Source organism: Notechis scutatus, chromosome 2, assembly GCF_049901735.1.
Source record: "Notechis scutatus isolate UNSWTSFEM ecotype Mainland chromosome 2, rNotScu1.2, whole genome shotgun sequence".
Taxonomy (NCBI): Eukaryota; Metazoa; Chordata; class Lepidosauria; order Squamata; family Elapidae; genus Notechis; species Notechis scutatus.
Window position 1 is genome coordinate 163,431,556 of NC_142010.1, and position 15,123 is coordinate 163,446,678.

The 15,123-nt window shown below is 41.8% G+C and overlaps 1 protein-coding gene across 7 annotated transcripts in view; it reads right to left on the minus strand.

Moving 5' to 3' along the window:
* The window catches only part of GPR156 (G protein-coupled receptor 156), a 29,589-nt gene extending 14,484 nt beyond the window's left edge, over positions 1-15,105 (minus strand). Inside the window, exons 1-7 of one of the 7 annotated variants that reach the window (XM_087957208.1) lie at positions 14,789-14,903; positions 13,887-14,020; positions 13,038-13,175; positions 11,795-11,931; positions 10,248-10,383; positions 7,326-7,436; positions 2,121-2,246 (exon numbers count right to left, since the gene is read on the minus strand). In XM_087957208.1, the coding sequence (XP_087813334.1) occupies positions 2,121-2,246; positions 7,326-7,436; positions 10,248-10,383; positions 11,795-11,931; positions 13,038-13,172 (645 nt within the window). In that variant the 5' untranslated portion in view covers positions 13,173-13,175; positions 13,887-14,020; positions 14,789-14,903. Of the gene's footprint in view, positions 1-2,120; positions 2,247-7,325; positions 7,437-10,247; positions 10,384-11,794; positions 11,932-13,037; positions 13,197-13,886; positions 14,021-14,788 lie in introns of those variants that run through there. The other 6 variants (XM_026675431.2, XM_087957204.1, XM_087957207.1 and 3 more) reach the window with 6 other exon arrangements.
* Between the last annotated feature and the right edge of the window lie 18 nt (positions 15,106-15,123).

The following is a 15,123-nucleotide window of genomic DNA, read 5'->3' on the forward strand; positions in this document are numbered from 1 at the left end:
TGATTATGTACCACCAGGTCAGGTTTAACTCTCATAGTGATCTCATAGATATTCTGTGTGAACTCAGTTAATGACAGAAAAATCAATGTAAATATAAAGTTCCAGGAAGTTTTCTTCACAGATTCTAAAATTCAAGCTTGTTCAAATTATTTTTTTCATGACTGGTGATTCCTTCTCTTCTGCAAATCTTGGTTTACAGCTGGGAGAAACTATATTTCATAATTAAAAATTAATTTATTCTGGACATGTACAGAGGCATTCAGTTTGCTGAATATGCCAACATTCAGTCCTAGCAATTGAATTTCTTCATAATCTTAGCTTGAGAATGCAGGGATCCATCATCATTAAAAGTAAGCCAGTTGGGACCTTTCTCCTTGAACATTTGATGGAACAAACTTGTATGTTTGCTTCCTGGCATATGTGGAATCTGATGGTTAAATGATTTTGTAATTGTTCTGGGGAAGGGTATTTTCAAAATAGGGATACTTGATCCAAAAGTTTCATATCCCCCATCTGTAACCCTATCTTTTTCCTGTACTATTTCAAAAATTTCCCCCCTGAGATTAGTAATGACCTACATGCCTTTTTAAAATCTCAGTGCCTTTTATACTGCTTAAAAGAGAATTCTGATGAACTTATAAATCTGTAAATGGGGCTTCCATGGAGATATAGCAAACTGAGGAAGGTTCCGGAAGAGCAGAAACTGGTGAGTTAGTTGGTTAGTTGGAATCTCTCCAATGAAGTTAGTTGGAATCTCTCCAATAAAGATTGCTCAAGTGTGCTCCAGACAGCCGTTCCTCATGAAATTCTCCAGGTTTGAGCACCAGGAGATGACTAGATCAGTCATCTTGCTGACAATCACAGTGGAGCTTTTAAAAGGCAAGTTTAAGTTCAATTCTCACTTTCTAAATCACTTTTGGAAATTACCTATTGATTATCTTAAAGCTGTCAGAGACCTTTTGGAATGACATGTTTGAAAAGTCTTCATCAGATGAATTTAGTTTCAACCCGGAGCCAAAAAAAATAATTAAAATTAAGCTTGCAAACTTAAAAGAATTTAAAATAAACAACAAAAACGTACATATGTATTTGGTCTAGAAAAGTTATAAATAGATTAAGGGCCCAAATAAATTTGGGATATCTTTACTATAAAGTTTTGGAATTTACTGTAAAAATTAACAACTCCTGGGAAACAGTCTTATTTGGCTATTCTAGTATTGCAAGTTGTAACAAAAGTGATGATTTTAGAAACTGAACACCAGAGGGTACTAAAGATTTTAAACAGAATACTGGCCTGATGTTAGCTAACACATAAACTAAATAAAATGTGGTATATTCTTAACTCTGTGTATGTGTACAGGTCTTACAGATAACCTCTGGTTTACCTTGTCAACTTTTAACTTGGAAATTATACACGAATAACTTGCATTAATTATGTTCAAAGATGCTTCACATATGCATAGGGCCGTGATGGCGAACCTATGGCACGTGTGCCACAGGTGGGAAGCAGAGCCATTTGTGCCGGCATGCGAGCTGCAGGCAAACTTACCTCACTGCGCATGCACGCACCTCACAACTTATTTTTGGCGGGTTTGAGCCTTTTTTGGCCTCCCAAAGGCTTGAGAAAGGCTTCTGCAGTCTTCTGCAGGCTTTACAGGCCGAAAACTAGCCCCACTTCATCACTTCCTGTTTTTCCAAAAATACCAGAAGTGATGAAACGGGGCTAGTTTTCGGCCTAAAGAAGCCTGCAGAAGCCTTCGTCAAGCCTTTGGTAGGCCAAAGAAGGCCTCAACCAGGCCGAAAATCAGCTGTGAGGCACAGTGCAGGTAAGGGGGCGGCAAGGGTGGGTGGGTGGCTCTTGCGCGTGCATGTGTAGGGGGCGTGGGGGGGGTGCGCATTGCCTTCTGGATGCTGGCACGCAAGTGCGAGTGTGCAAGCACGCACACAATTTTTGGCACAGGAGCCCAAAAAGGATAGCCATCACTGGCATAGAGAGCAGAAATGTCCCATTTTTATAGTAACCAGACAATGTGTACATTTTCCATCATGATTCAAAACAAAAGGGTTAATATTTATTCTTTGATATTTAGTCCTCTAATTTGAATCTTTCTCTGTCTTACCTTCACATCTGCATTAAGATTTTGGAGACACTGGACTGGGTCCAAGGAGATCCACATCAAGAGCATCATAATATCAACCAGAACTAACAGTGATAACATCACCAGCAGCTGAAAATCTTTGATAATCTGCAATACAAATATTCAATATGCCCATTTTATGATATGTTCATAATTTATTTACAAAAAAATGATATTTTTCTTTAAATTTTACAACTATCAGTCTGATTGGTTCTTTAGTGATTCAGTCTGCTTAAGGACCAATGTGGATTGTTCACCTCTCTGAAGCCCCTCCTTCCGAATCCAGTCCCTCAAGTTCAACAATCTGATAATGCCACTTTCTTTCTGCACAGAATTATAGACATTAGACGTATAGAGTGATCTAGTATAGTGGGATAAAATATAAGATTAATATTACAAAGAACATAAAAACCACCACAAACAAATAAAAAGAAAAACCAGAAAAAAAAAACAACAAACAGAAGTGCGGAAAGGAAGAACAAAAGAAATAGGAAGATAAAACTTTGGATTGCTTTTCCAGCAAATGTAAGCACAATTATTAAATTATCTCTTGCTCTGTGATCACAAAAAAAGCTCACTCTTTTCTATTATCCCATTTTTTTCTAATCAAAACTACAAACTGAGTGCATTTTTCCACTTTATGCAAACATTCTATAAAGAGAACCTAGTCAGTCATGACTCTTGCTGGAAATGTTGGTGATAATCATCTATGAACAAAATGGAATATAATAAATAAAAATACCGTATATACTCGAGTATAAGCCGAGTTTTTCAGCCCATTTTTTGTGCTGAAAAAATCCCCCTCGGCTTATACTTGAGTCAGATTCCCCTCTGAAAAAAAAATGGTGTGGAGCTTTTTGACTTTCCCTTCCCGGCTGGGGCTGTTGGGAGTTGCTGCCGCGGTGCGGCCCCAGTCCCGCCGCTCGGGAAGGGAAAGACAAAGCGCTTTTGCCTTTCCCTTCCGGCTGGGGCTGTTGGGAGTTGCTGCCGCCGGTGCGGCCCCAGTCCCACATCATCTCGGGAAGGGAAAGGCAAAGCGCTTTTGCCTTTCCCTTCCCGAGGCGACGCGGGACTGGGGCCGCACCGGTGGCAGCAACTCCCAACAGCCCCAGCCGGACACCTGAGCGGAGCCCGGGCGGAACTGCCTGTTGCCGCCGTGGGCGCCGTTGCGGGCGCCCAGCTGCCCAAGTAAAGAACGGCCGCGCCGGACCATCGGAGAAATGGACTAAAGCCGGACACCAGCAGCCGCCTCCCTCGGCGCAGAAAGCCTCCCCCAACCAGCCGGCCAGTCTCCTCCTCGGTCACACAGAACAAACAGGCAGAGAAGGAGGAGAGCAGCTGGCCAGCCGGGAGGCCTCCCGTGCTGCAAAAGAGGCAGCCAACGATGTCCGGCGCCGTCCTGCTCCACGCGCTGGCTGCTCGGACTTGCCGGGCCCGGCACATAGAACAGGGTGGTGCCGGATGTTGGAGAAGCCGAGCGGAGCCGAAGCGACCTCGGCTCGCATTGTTTTCTGAGCCTAGAGCCAGGGCGCTTTCATTGCACGGCGGAGCTTCTTGTCTCGGGAAAAACCGGGCGTCGTTGCTGCCCCCTGAGGGGAGGGCGATTCTGGGCTGCGCGATTGGGGGACTTCGTGGCTTTGGGTGGGTGGGAGTGAGGACGGACGGAGTCTGTGAAGCGGGGCTTGCCTGCCCTTGCTGGCTGCCTCTGCTTCCTTAGGGGCGGGAAAGGGGGCTCATCTGGACCAAGGGTGAGTCTCCCCCTCAGTTTCCCCTGAAGGATCTTCCGTCGCTTTTGCCTTCTCCCTACATCTCTGCTCAGGTGTCCGGCTGAGCCCCAGCCCGTCGGGAGTTGCTGCCGCCAGTGCGGCTCCGGTCCCGCGTTGCCTTGGGAAGGGTGGGGCAAAACCAGGAGCCACTGAGCCTGAGCCTCTGGTGCCGCTGCTGCTGTTGCAAAGTGCTGCCGCGGCTCTTCCTTTTTGCCTTTCCCTTCCCGAGGCGACGCAGGACTGGGGCCGTGCCGGCGGTAGCGACTCCTGACTCAGGGGGCCTCCGAGGGAGGGGAAGAGAGTGACTCCTGCCTCCCGGTGTCATCATCGTCTTCTTCTTTTGGGTTAGTGAATCAATTAAACCTTTCATGATAGTGAGATCGTTTCCCAAATTAATTATTTTTATTTTTGAAATTTACCAGTAGCTGCTGCATTTCCCACCCTCAGCTTATACTCGAGTCAATAAGTTTTCCCAGGTTTTTTGTGTAAAATTAGGTGCCTCGGCTTATATTCGGGTCGACTTATACTCGAGTATATACGGTAAATGTAGAAATTAATTCCAACAAGGTTGATCAAACCATAAATTTGTAAGATATAAAATAGATGAAACCTAACAAGGGACCATACTGCTTAGAAATTGAACTAACTTTTTGGGAGTGGAGAGCAAAGAAATATATTTCTATATTTATATTTATTTTATTTGTTTGTTAGTTGAAATTTGGAGTTGGCAATTGCACGACCATTCTGACACATAGTCAAGGTTGTTTTGTAGGGCAGCAGCATTGTCGATGGTGTTAAATAATTTTACATTATCAGCGAAGAGGACGCAGCTGCTTTTAATGTTGTCACATAGGACATTGACGTAAAGCAGAAAGAGTATGGGTCCTAAGACGCTGCCCTGGAGACACTGCTATTAACTGGTGATTTGATAGGGCCTTCTCTATTTTGACCATTTGTTGCCTGTTTGACAGGAATGTAGTTATCCACTTGTGCAGGCGTCCAGAAATGCCGTAAGAACTAAGTTTCAGCAGTAGTTTGTCGTGCACCACTGAATCAAAGGCTTTGCAGAAATCTATGTAAATTGCATCTATTGCTTTACCCTGGTCTAGATATGTGTCCAAATGTTTCTGCGGTGTAGAAGTTGCAGATTTCAGGACAAATTTTTCCTGAAACCAAACTGCTTGTTACAAAGTAGGTTGTTTGTTTCTAAGTGTAGGGTGATGGATTGGTTTATAATTGATTCCATGACTTTTACATGTGACGCAACACAGTGAGATTGGTCTGTAATTTTCTACTAGACTAGGGTCTCCCTTTTTAAAAATATGTATGACCGTGGTTAATAAGCATAAGTTGGGCAGGGAGCTAGTTGTGAAAGATACCTCATAGATTGTGCTTAGCGCTTCAGCTAGGGCAGTGGCGAGCTTTTTCAAAAAGTAGGCACATAATCCATCAGGGCCAATAGATATGGATGACTTTAGGTTACGTAGTACTGTTTCAATGTTAACTGCTGCATAGTCAATACGTAGTAAGTCGGTACAATTTGTTGTGGTGTGACTAGGAAATGGGGGGCTAACTATAGGTTATATATATAACCTATAGATTAGGTTAGTACTGGCATTTGATGCAGACTGTAAATAACATCGCTGAAGTAAACTGGAATTCATCACTGATACGCCTCAAACTCTATGATTCAACACAGTGCCAACAAATAGTTTCCCCTCAGGATGACATAGAAAATTTCTATAGGTCAGTTTCACAAAGCATCTTGCTCTCACAAATGCCCTGTGATGACTCAGAGTGTAACACAAACGTAACAAAATCCAAAACATAAATAAATGTCCTTTATTGCCTCCAACTTGGCCCCACTGTTCAATAATACTCAGTTGGAGATAAAACGTACTCAAAAATAGTCTTCAAAAGAAAGCAATACAGTCCAAATTTAATGAGCAGATAGAGGTGCAATTAAAAAAAAAAACTACAATGACGAAATGTCCACAACGGAACAGGAGAGGTATTTACCAAATTCAAGGATATAACAAGGCACAGTCTGTTGGAGGGACGCCAACCAAGATAACTTCAGACCAAAATAAAACCCGTTTGCTTCTGTGTGCTGTCCAGCCAGTGTATGGGAATTGGATAGTTAGGTAGCAATTGTGAGCTGTTCCCTTAAGGGAATGCATCATGGTAAATGTAGTTAAGGTATCCTGGGAAATGTAGTCCATGCCACGTGACCACATCTGTAATCCTAATTGGTCACTAAATTGACCCTCGATGGGTTGGGGGAGTTTTCCTCACTCTTGGCTGAACTCATGGACTCGTGGTAACTGTTCTACTTCTATCGTTACAAAATGGGAGAAAAGGGATAGGAGATAAACCATCTTTTTACCTACAAGACAGATATGCAAAAGTTTGGTCATTAAAGAAGAACTTCATCACAAATGTGAGTTATGAGGATACCTGATGAACCAATAAAAGTACTTTGTTATGGATGTTTTGTGGAGTTTATCTATCTGCATCTGTACAGGATACAGAACATTCTGGCAACCTGTGTTTTAACCATCTATCTTATATACTCATCTCCCCAGCTGTAACCAATGAGGAGGATCATTGCCACTTCCTCTCCCGTAAGCAAGTTGTTGCCTTCTCCTTTCCTCCCTGAGTGTCCTAGGATACAGAGGGGATGGGCCTGGTTCTTCCTCTGACTGCCCAGCCAGCCTCAGCCCTTCCCCAGCCTCCTCCACAACCTCCAGAGCCACACCTCCACTCCCTGTCGGCTGTTCCTCCTCTCCCTCAGAGTCCAATTCTACCAGGGGCATGACATGCCCCAACTCCTGGACTAACAAAACTTTATCCCCTCCTTTCCACAGAAAATTAAAATAAATTGCTAACAACCCTATTCTTATTCAGTATATTGTGTGTCCATGTATCTGTTCATTTGTCAACATAATATGAACTCTTATTATTGCAGGAAACCATTCTGCTGGGCAAAGCACTATTCTTGATTGTTTTAGGCTTTCAAGCAGGCACTTTTTGCTTTTTTGCAACTACACTTTTGAATAATACGATAGAGTCTTCCTATTTATGAGGGTGAGGAAAGTAATGGATTGTTTTTAACCAGTGATTGGGAGGAAGGATGAGGCAAAAAAATGAATAAGAAAACCACAATGTCTAATCGTATTTGGTTTCTATGTGCCAAAATAGAAACCATGTATTACCATGAATTACAGTCAAATTTATCAATAAAATTGTGCATTTTCCCCAGAGCAGTTGCATTGCAGTAGATGCTGATCAACTTTATGCCCAGAAGTGTGCTCAAGCAAGAACAGTTTTTAAAAACAGCCTGCATGCAAACCTCAGCATGGCAACAAGAACTATTACCAAAAAGTCCAGCTTTGCTCCTCTTTCGGTGTGCAAGACTTACCACTCTTTTGTCTGGCACCTTTTGAGTGAATACTCTGTATAAACGCCAACTCTTTCCCAGGATAGGACCCAAAGCCAAGGAACCACTTATGTATAATATACAAATTCTCACCTGTTGGAATGGGAAAGATCCATCAGTCTAAATGTAGAAAATGTAGTAGGGGAGATTTGTACTATTCTTGGATAAGTTATATGCAACCTATTCTAGAAGACACAGCACATTTTCAAAAGAGCAAGTATAGTATACAAACAGAAGATAACTGACCCAGCAAATTCATAATTAAAGCTCTAAAACTCAAGCTGTAACCTTAACTAGATAGACCAGGGATGTCAAACTCGCGGCGTCGCATCATCACATGATGTATCACAACTTTTTCCCCTTTGCTAAACCGGGGGTAGGCGTGGCCAGTGCATGATGCATCCAGCCGGTGGGCCATAAGTTTGACAATAGTTACTGAGATAGACAATAGTTACTGTAACCTTTTACAGAGGAAGCCACATTTTAAAAACTTGTCTTAAAAACAAGTACACGTAAGTATCTTCAAGGGAGGGATGGGGACAAGGGATGCCTGGGAGTCACCTATTTATATCAGAACTTAAATATGAGGTGAGGGGCTACAATATCAGAACCTAAGTATGAGCTAAGGAGCTGCACCATAATTCATAGCTAACACATATATCTCTGTATCATCTGACTGCCTGAATGTTTATTCCTAAAGTTTATTTGGAATGAAGAACCTACTGAACCATGTACTAGGGCCCCGTTAAATCAGAATGACTGGATTCACATCAGTTATAAATTATCATTGCTGACTATAGTGGCTATATTTATGTAACACCAAAACTTACCTTTGGTTGTGGCTTAGTAAATTATCTGAACCTACCCAATGATTCAGCAGTTGATCAGGCATAGGAAGTGGCAATGCTAATATAAACCTGTTTCATCTGATCATTTGCTAGGACAGGAGTTATCCAATGATGGATTTGAACTCCCAAGAGACACCAGCAACTTCAACACATTTTTAGTGAATTTACAAGTTTACAATTTTTAAAAATCAGATAACGCATGCCCAGGCAGAGTGGGAGTCGATCAAACCTTGCTCTGAACTTTGCTCCTCACTTACGCAAATTTGAAGTACGCAGATGCAGTATTGCCAATTTGTAGAACTGGGATACACAGATTAAAGATTAAAAATAAGTGGTATGTTTGAATCTTGTCCAACCCCATCTCCAAAGAAAGATCATTAATGATGGAATATTCATAAATATATAAGAAGATTTAATTCGTGCACCACTTGCTCCTGACTATGGCATAAACATACCATAGCAACACCATTTTCCTGCTGTTACTTCATCTCATCCCCAACCCACAAGTGGGAGAATTTTACATTCTCTTTTTTGTTTAAAGCCTCAAGCTATATAAAATCTGTAGACTTTGTTACCCATTTCCTTAATGGGTAGAGGGGAAGGCTTTCAGCCCTTCTCTCACAAAGTCTGCCCCAAAAAAGTGAGAACAGTTATGGTCATATGTTGCCATATATCTACCCACATTCTGGATAGAGAGGGCCATTGGTTTGAAAGAGGAGTAAAAGAGATCATTTATGTTAACACTGAGCAACCCTGCCTCAACAGAGGGGGGAGGATAAGACACATCTCCTGTCTACTGTACAAAGCTATCCTTTCAGCAGGTCCAAGAAGATTCACCCAATTTGAACTCTGAGGGCACAGATAAATTCCTAGTAGCCTCAAGAGCTCTCAGGGAGAATGCTAACGACCAGATGACTGCAAAGAAATATGATTATTTGACCCCCCCACCTCCACCCATCCTGTCAGTACTAATTGTTCTATCATCCCCACTATCCAGCCAGAATTTATTAAGCTTTTTGGGTGAGAAGCAAAACTTCTTCCTCCTCCTCAGGAAAAAAACAACAACAGTCCATTTGCCTTTTGAAAAAGCACCTGAGAAAATTATGATCTGGATAACCAAGAATTTCCACATTAAGGATTACCTTACTTGAGCTGCAACATTGCACATAAGCACCAGATGGCAGCAGAAGATACAGAAAACTAAATGGAGCTAAACTGGGGAAGGGTCTATTGGCATAATAAAATTTCACCAGTATTTTTCCAGTACAAATACAGAGAAAACACTAAGCTGGCCTGATGAAAATGGGGCACGGGGTGGGGAAGGTTCGCGGTATACCCTCAAATGTGGCTCTTTACCCAGTTGGTGTGATTATGTGCTGTCAGATAGAAAGGTAAGAAAACTACTCAGATTATTATTAAGCATATTTTACAAATTCACACATGATGTTTGTGTTGAAGTTCAACATGAATTTAACAAAAGTCTACTTGGTTTTGAAAAGGCTTTTTTATTTTCTTTTTCTCCTTTCAGAGGCTGCTTCTGAAAGGAAAATACTGAAAAATAAAATCTTATTCATTTCCACATGGGATGTACTAGAACAGGGATCCCCAACCTTTTTGACGCCGCGCCCGGTACCGGCATCAGCTGGGCGCCGCGGCCCGGCACCGGCATCAACTGGGCGCCGCCATCTTTTGGTGAGCTTTTTCGGGTAGAAATGGCTTTCTACCCGAAAAGCTCACCGAGCGCATAGCGCCGCCATCTTGTTTTGATGAAAAGTGCTTCCGGTGAGCTTTCTACCCGGAAAAGCTCACGGAAGCACTTTTTACCAAAAAGATGGCAGCGCCCAGCAACCAGCGGCCCGGTAAGAGTTGTTCCGCGGACGGTATCGGTCCGCGGACCGGCGGTTGGGGACCCTGTACTAGAAGACCTCCAAGGTCCCTCCTATTCTGTTTGATTGCTTTGATTCCTCTGTATATCAGTAATCTGCTGTGTAACTATGTCACTAAGATCAATACATAATAAATCTCACAATTGTTCTCAAAATGTGCATTCACCTACTTGAATCAGCATCTCTAAGGATGGTCTGCTCAAAGGAGTCTGTTTTTCAATTCCAAAGAGATATACACTACCGTAAGTCAAGCCACTGCCCAGGAGAGTCACAACATTCAAGTTTGGACTAGACATTTTCACAATCCTGTAGAAGATAAAGGAGAGAACGTGAGAAAAAAGAGTTATTAGAAGAAATAACTGCATTATACCTTTCCTTCCAATATGTGCTACCAGAGCTTGTTTCTTGACACACCGTACCTGCATTTCACTACTCTGCTTTTCCCCCTGACTTAAAAAGTATCATCCAGAACCAAAATGCTCCCTCCTTCCAAGTTAAATTACATTCCCTGAAGTATCATCTTAAAAATGACATTTTCTTCCACTAGGAATGGAATTCCCTAATCCCCATGTCTAATTCTGGTACAGAAGGATCCTATTTGTCAGAGGTTTCTGAAGTTGTCAATAAATTTAGGATAATTAACCATCATACTTAGTTGTCATTTCTTCAAGCCTGAATGATCTTTTAGAGCAATAATGCAAAAACTATGAACCTTGTGCAACCTACCAGCGCCTCTTTTTCATTCCCAAAATAGACAGAGGAAAAAATGCAGCACCTTTTTTGTATTTTGGTGGTATTTTAAGGGGCAAAGTGTTCTTAACTCTTGCATAAATTTATGCTGCCCATGTTAATCATTGAAAAATTCATCCCACCAAACATGAGTTTGATCAGGGGTGTCAAACTTGTGGCCTGTGGGCCAGATGCATCATGTGCTGGCCATGCCCATGCCTGGTTTTGAAGGGGGGAAAAGTCCCTATACGTCACATGTTGCCGCTATGACGACACGAGTTTGACACCCGAGTTAGATGTTTTGCTACTTGAGGAAATAGGTTTCTCACATGCAACAGTTGATTAGATTGGCAGCTGAGTTTTTCTTCAGCAGAGGTAAGGAGACAATCTTGTCATTCAAATCCGAACACAACTCCCCAGCTATAAGGATACAGATCAAACCATTGAACACCTGCTGCTGCTACTCAGAATTTGGCCTGTGGGGTGATTGACTCATTCTGCTTTCAATTACTTCATATAATAGTTTATTCTGAAACTTTCAAGCAATTTCTTTGTTTGGGACTACCTTGGAAATTATTTTCTGCTAGATATGCAGCTCATAAATGTAAGAATTAGTGAAATATACATATTGTAATATTTTCTCTAGGGAGAATAGGCAGAATAATACAACTGCCTATATAAGTAAATAAATGTAAAAACCTGTTTTCTTTAGTTTTAAGTTCCATTGGGTGAGCATTTATTGAAAATTTGGCCCTTAAAACTTCCAGAGCCTTATCAAGGCCCATTTATTGCCCTCTCTGTGTTTGGTAGGTTTGACCACACTCTCACGAGTGACAATAAGGAATCCACAGCACGCTTACTGCATATCCTGAAAGTCTGTATAGAACTGCAGTAAACAAAAACAAGATTCTTCTCTTGAGAAATTCTTGAATGACAAAGAATTAGATCTTGCCCAGAGAGTAAAAACATAGGACTGACTTGGCCTTACCTATTTTTTCTGAAGCGAATTGTGAAGACAACGAAGAAAAAGCTGAGCAGAATTCCGCTGGTGTTAAAGGCCCAGACAATTGCCAAGAGGGCCACTGAAAAGGAAGAGGCGTTCTTACAGTTGGTCTCTGAAAATGGCTGAAGAAAAAGTAAAGTGAAAGGACTAAGAACTGCTTTGGAAATTTCTCTTCAAAAAAGGCAATGTGGCCTGCCTCTCTGTCCTTCATTGTGAATCCACTGTAATATTTTATATCTCACATACTAAGAACAGGCATGCCTTTGTCATAGCCATTTCTAGATAACAGAAAAAAAATATACTTCATTGTGCGAAACCTTATATTTTCTGCTTTTAAAAATTACCTGTTTTATAACTGAGTCAACAATTTGTATTATTTCTATAATACTGAGTCATGTTGTTCACACAACTCTTGCATTTGTTTAGAATGTAGACTAAACATGATGTCACATTAAGCCAATCCCTAAATTGACCTGGTCAAAAACATTGAGGCAGCATGGTTTTAAGTGACTTATAAAACAAAGCATGTTTTGAAGTTTTTAGGGCTTGATTATGGAGAAAGTACTGCATATTACTTCTTTATCTCCTTTCCCTATGTCCACATGCCCGTAAATAAATTAAACAAATTGGCAAGTGTAATTGGCAAGTGTAAACAGATGGCAAGTGTAATGCTAACAGAAGATTTCAGCTGTACCAGTTATTTTATGTAGAAGCAGGAGGTCCAACAGATTTCGCACCTCTCTTGCTGAGAGATTACAATAAATGCTCCAAAAGCTCCATATTTGACCCATGCTGTTTAACAACTTTATCAACAAAAAAAGAGAAAACTGTATCACATTTCATGCTGCACTTTTCTCTGGATGTTCTTACATTTTACACTGTTTGTCTATACAGTATACACTGACTCAACTGTTCAATTTTTGAACTTGTTTGAATGATGGTAATGTTTCGTACAGTTTATATAATGCCCATTCTATTCTGTCAGAAATGGCTTGTATCTGAAGAGGAAAAACTCAAGAGAAAACCATCATATTATAACTCAGCCAACAGGGCTGATATTTTCCTGTTATTTTCAGACTACATAGCTTAAAAGCCTGCAAGAACATTTTATTGTTCTATGAGTACTGCAAATTACTTGCGAACACACGCACGCACACACAGTTTGAATGATCCAACTGTACATTTTGTGTGTGTTTGGCTTTATAGTTCATTATTCATAGATACTTACAATTGTTGAAGTACAGAGATCCTTCAGAATTAGTTGCTGTCGTTCTTGGCTCTCATAGTCAAGGTTATTGTCATATAACTTGGAATAATTGAACCCCATCTCCACAGCACATTCTAAGCCTTGATTCAACCACATGATCTGAACATAGTTTAGTTAGGTCTGGTATAAGAAACAAGGTTGTTCTCAAAAACTGAAACACACGATATATGCAGTGACAGCTGAGAATTACTTGACAGAAATTTCTCTATCCTTAAAAATTCTGAGTTCACTGATAAGAATCATGAAAAAAATTATTAGACTGTAATAATTTAACCCAGCCTCTCATTTAGTATATGTCTGTCTGTCTGTCTATCATCTGTCTACTCATAAATTTTAACATATGCATAAGATTGAAAATAGCTGTTGTTCTTTGTTCACCCACATGGTACTCTCACTACTATATCCAAAAGACTAGCTATTGTACATAATTATTTTAAAAATGCTGATTTTTGCAAAGTGTAAAAAGTGAACTACAAAAATCAGGTATTTTGAAACTGAAAATTCTACTTATTTGATATACTGTCAAATGACATTAAATAAAAATGACGCCTGAGTAATGCCAGAGGGTCTCAATCTCATTCACTAGGAATTAGGAATCCAGCCTGGCTCAGGAATCCAGATTAAATGAGACAATAATTGTGTAAGAGACCTCAGATACACACACACAAACTTAAACCAATATGGTTGCCCTTAATCTTGACCATTGTTGTTAATGAGTAAGCAAGTTAGAAATTGTGTAAACATATTTGTAAAAATTATTCAACCTAGCACAGCATGAGAGAGAGAGAAAAGGAAAAAAGTAGGTTTTACCTTCTGTAGCTCCCTCTCCCTTTCCCGGGTTTAGTTAAGTTTTGGTCACAGCAGCCCTTGTCTGACATGCGAGGTTCCCCGGTGCAACCCTTAACTCTGCTCCCTGCTGTAAAAAGTATCCCCTTCAATTTGTCCTGCAATTGAAGGCCAAGGCAGGAGAGCTCAGGTGGAGGGCAGTGTTTGGGCAAGCCCGCTCCTTCTCCCTCTCCTCACCCTGCAGTCATCCAAAGGGTGTTGAAGGGTCTGGAAGGCACCAGCCTTACACGCCTCTTACAGGGGAGTGTAACAAAACTGGAGAACTGTCCCTATTGGTCCCTACAATTACATAGCTGACCTTGAGAACGGGGGTTATTAGGAGTGTAGATGTGGTATCATCTTTTTCTTTTTCCTGCCGTTAATTTACCCTGACTTGATATTATGCGAGAATGGAGGGGGGAGGATATTCAGACAAAGTACTGTAACCTGTATCATGCTAGTAGAAAGAACAAAAGAGGGTTCTGAGCGGTCCAGCATGATCTCTGAAACGAACCTATGATGAAAGGGAGAGGGAGAGAAAGGAACACGATCTCTGCAACATTGCAAAACTAGAGGAAAGAGGGGTCACCGTCCTCGCTCAAGTTTTTCTTCCATTCTTCTCCACCCCGCCCGATTTCATTTTCTTTAGCTGGCTTGCCTGAAATTTGCAAAGACTTCGTGGAACTTTCGCCCGCCTTATTATAGCAGAATTGCCTCTTTGCATTAGCTTTCTCTTCTAGCAACCTGGCTCCTCTTGCTTTGCGCCTGTCTGATATTGTATTGGATCGACAGAAAGCGGAAAGGGCACGAACACCTCTTACTCGTCTTCTTTTTTAAATGGGGGGGGGGGAATCATGCTGGCGGGAGGGGCAAGATATTCCTCTCACCTGGCGATCTGACCAAGCCGGGCAAGCGCAGGCCCGTGGGTCTTCTCGCCGGTTCTTCCTCAAGGTGGCTGCTCGGGGACAGACTGGAAGGCGGGTGCTTCCCCGCCTGTCCCCCCTCGTTCCTTCCGTGGGCAAAGCGGCGTGTGCGCTTCGGCCAATCCGGTTCGGCGACGAGATTGCGGGCAGAAGCATCAACTGAACACGAGGGGCTTGGTTCAAACTGCTCGGGAGCGGCTGATGGCTTCTTCAGAGGAAACCAAAGGCTTTACGTGGGGGCTGGTGAAGTCACATTGGTACAGCAAGCCTGAAGCTGGGTTGCTATTCGAAAAGAAACG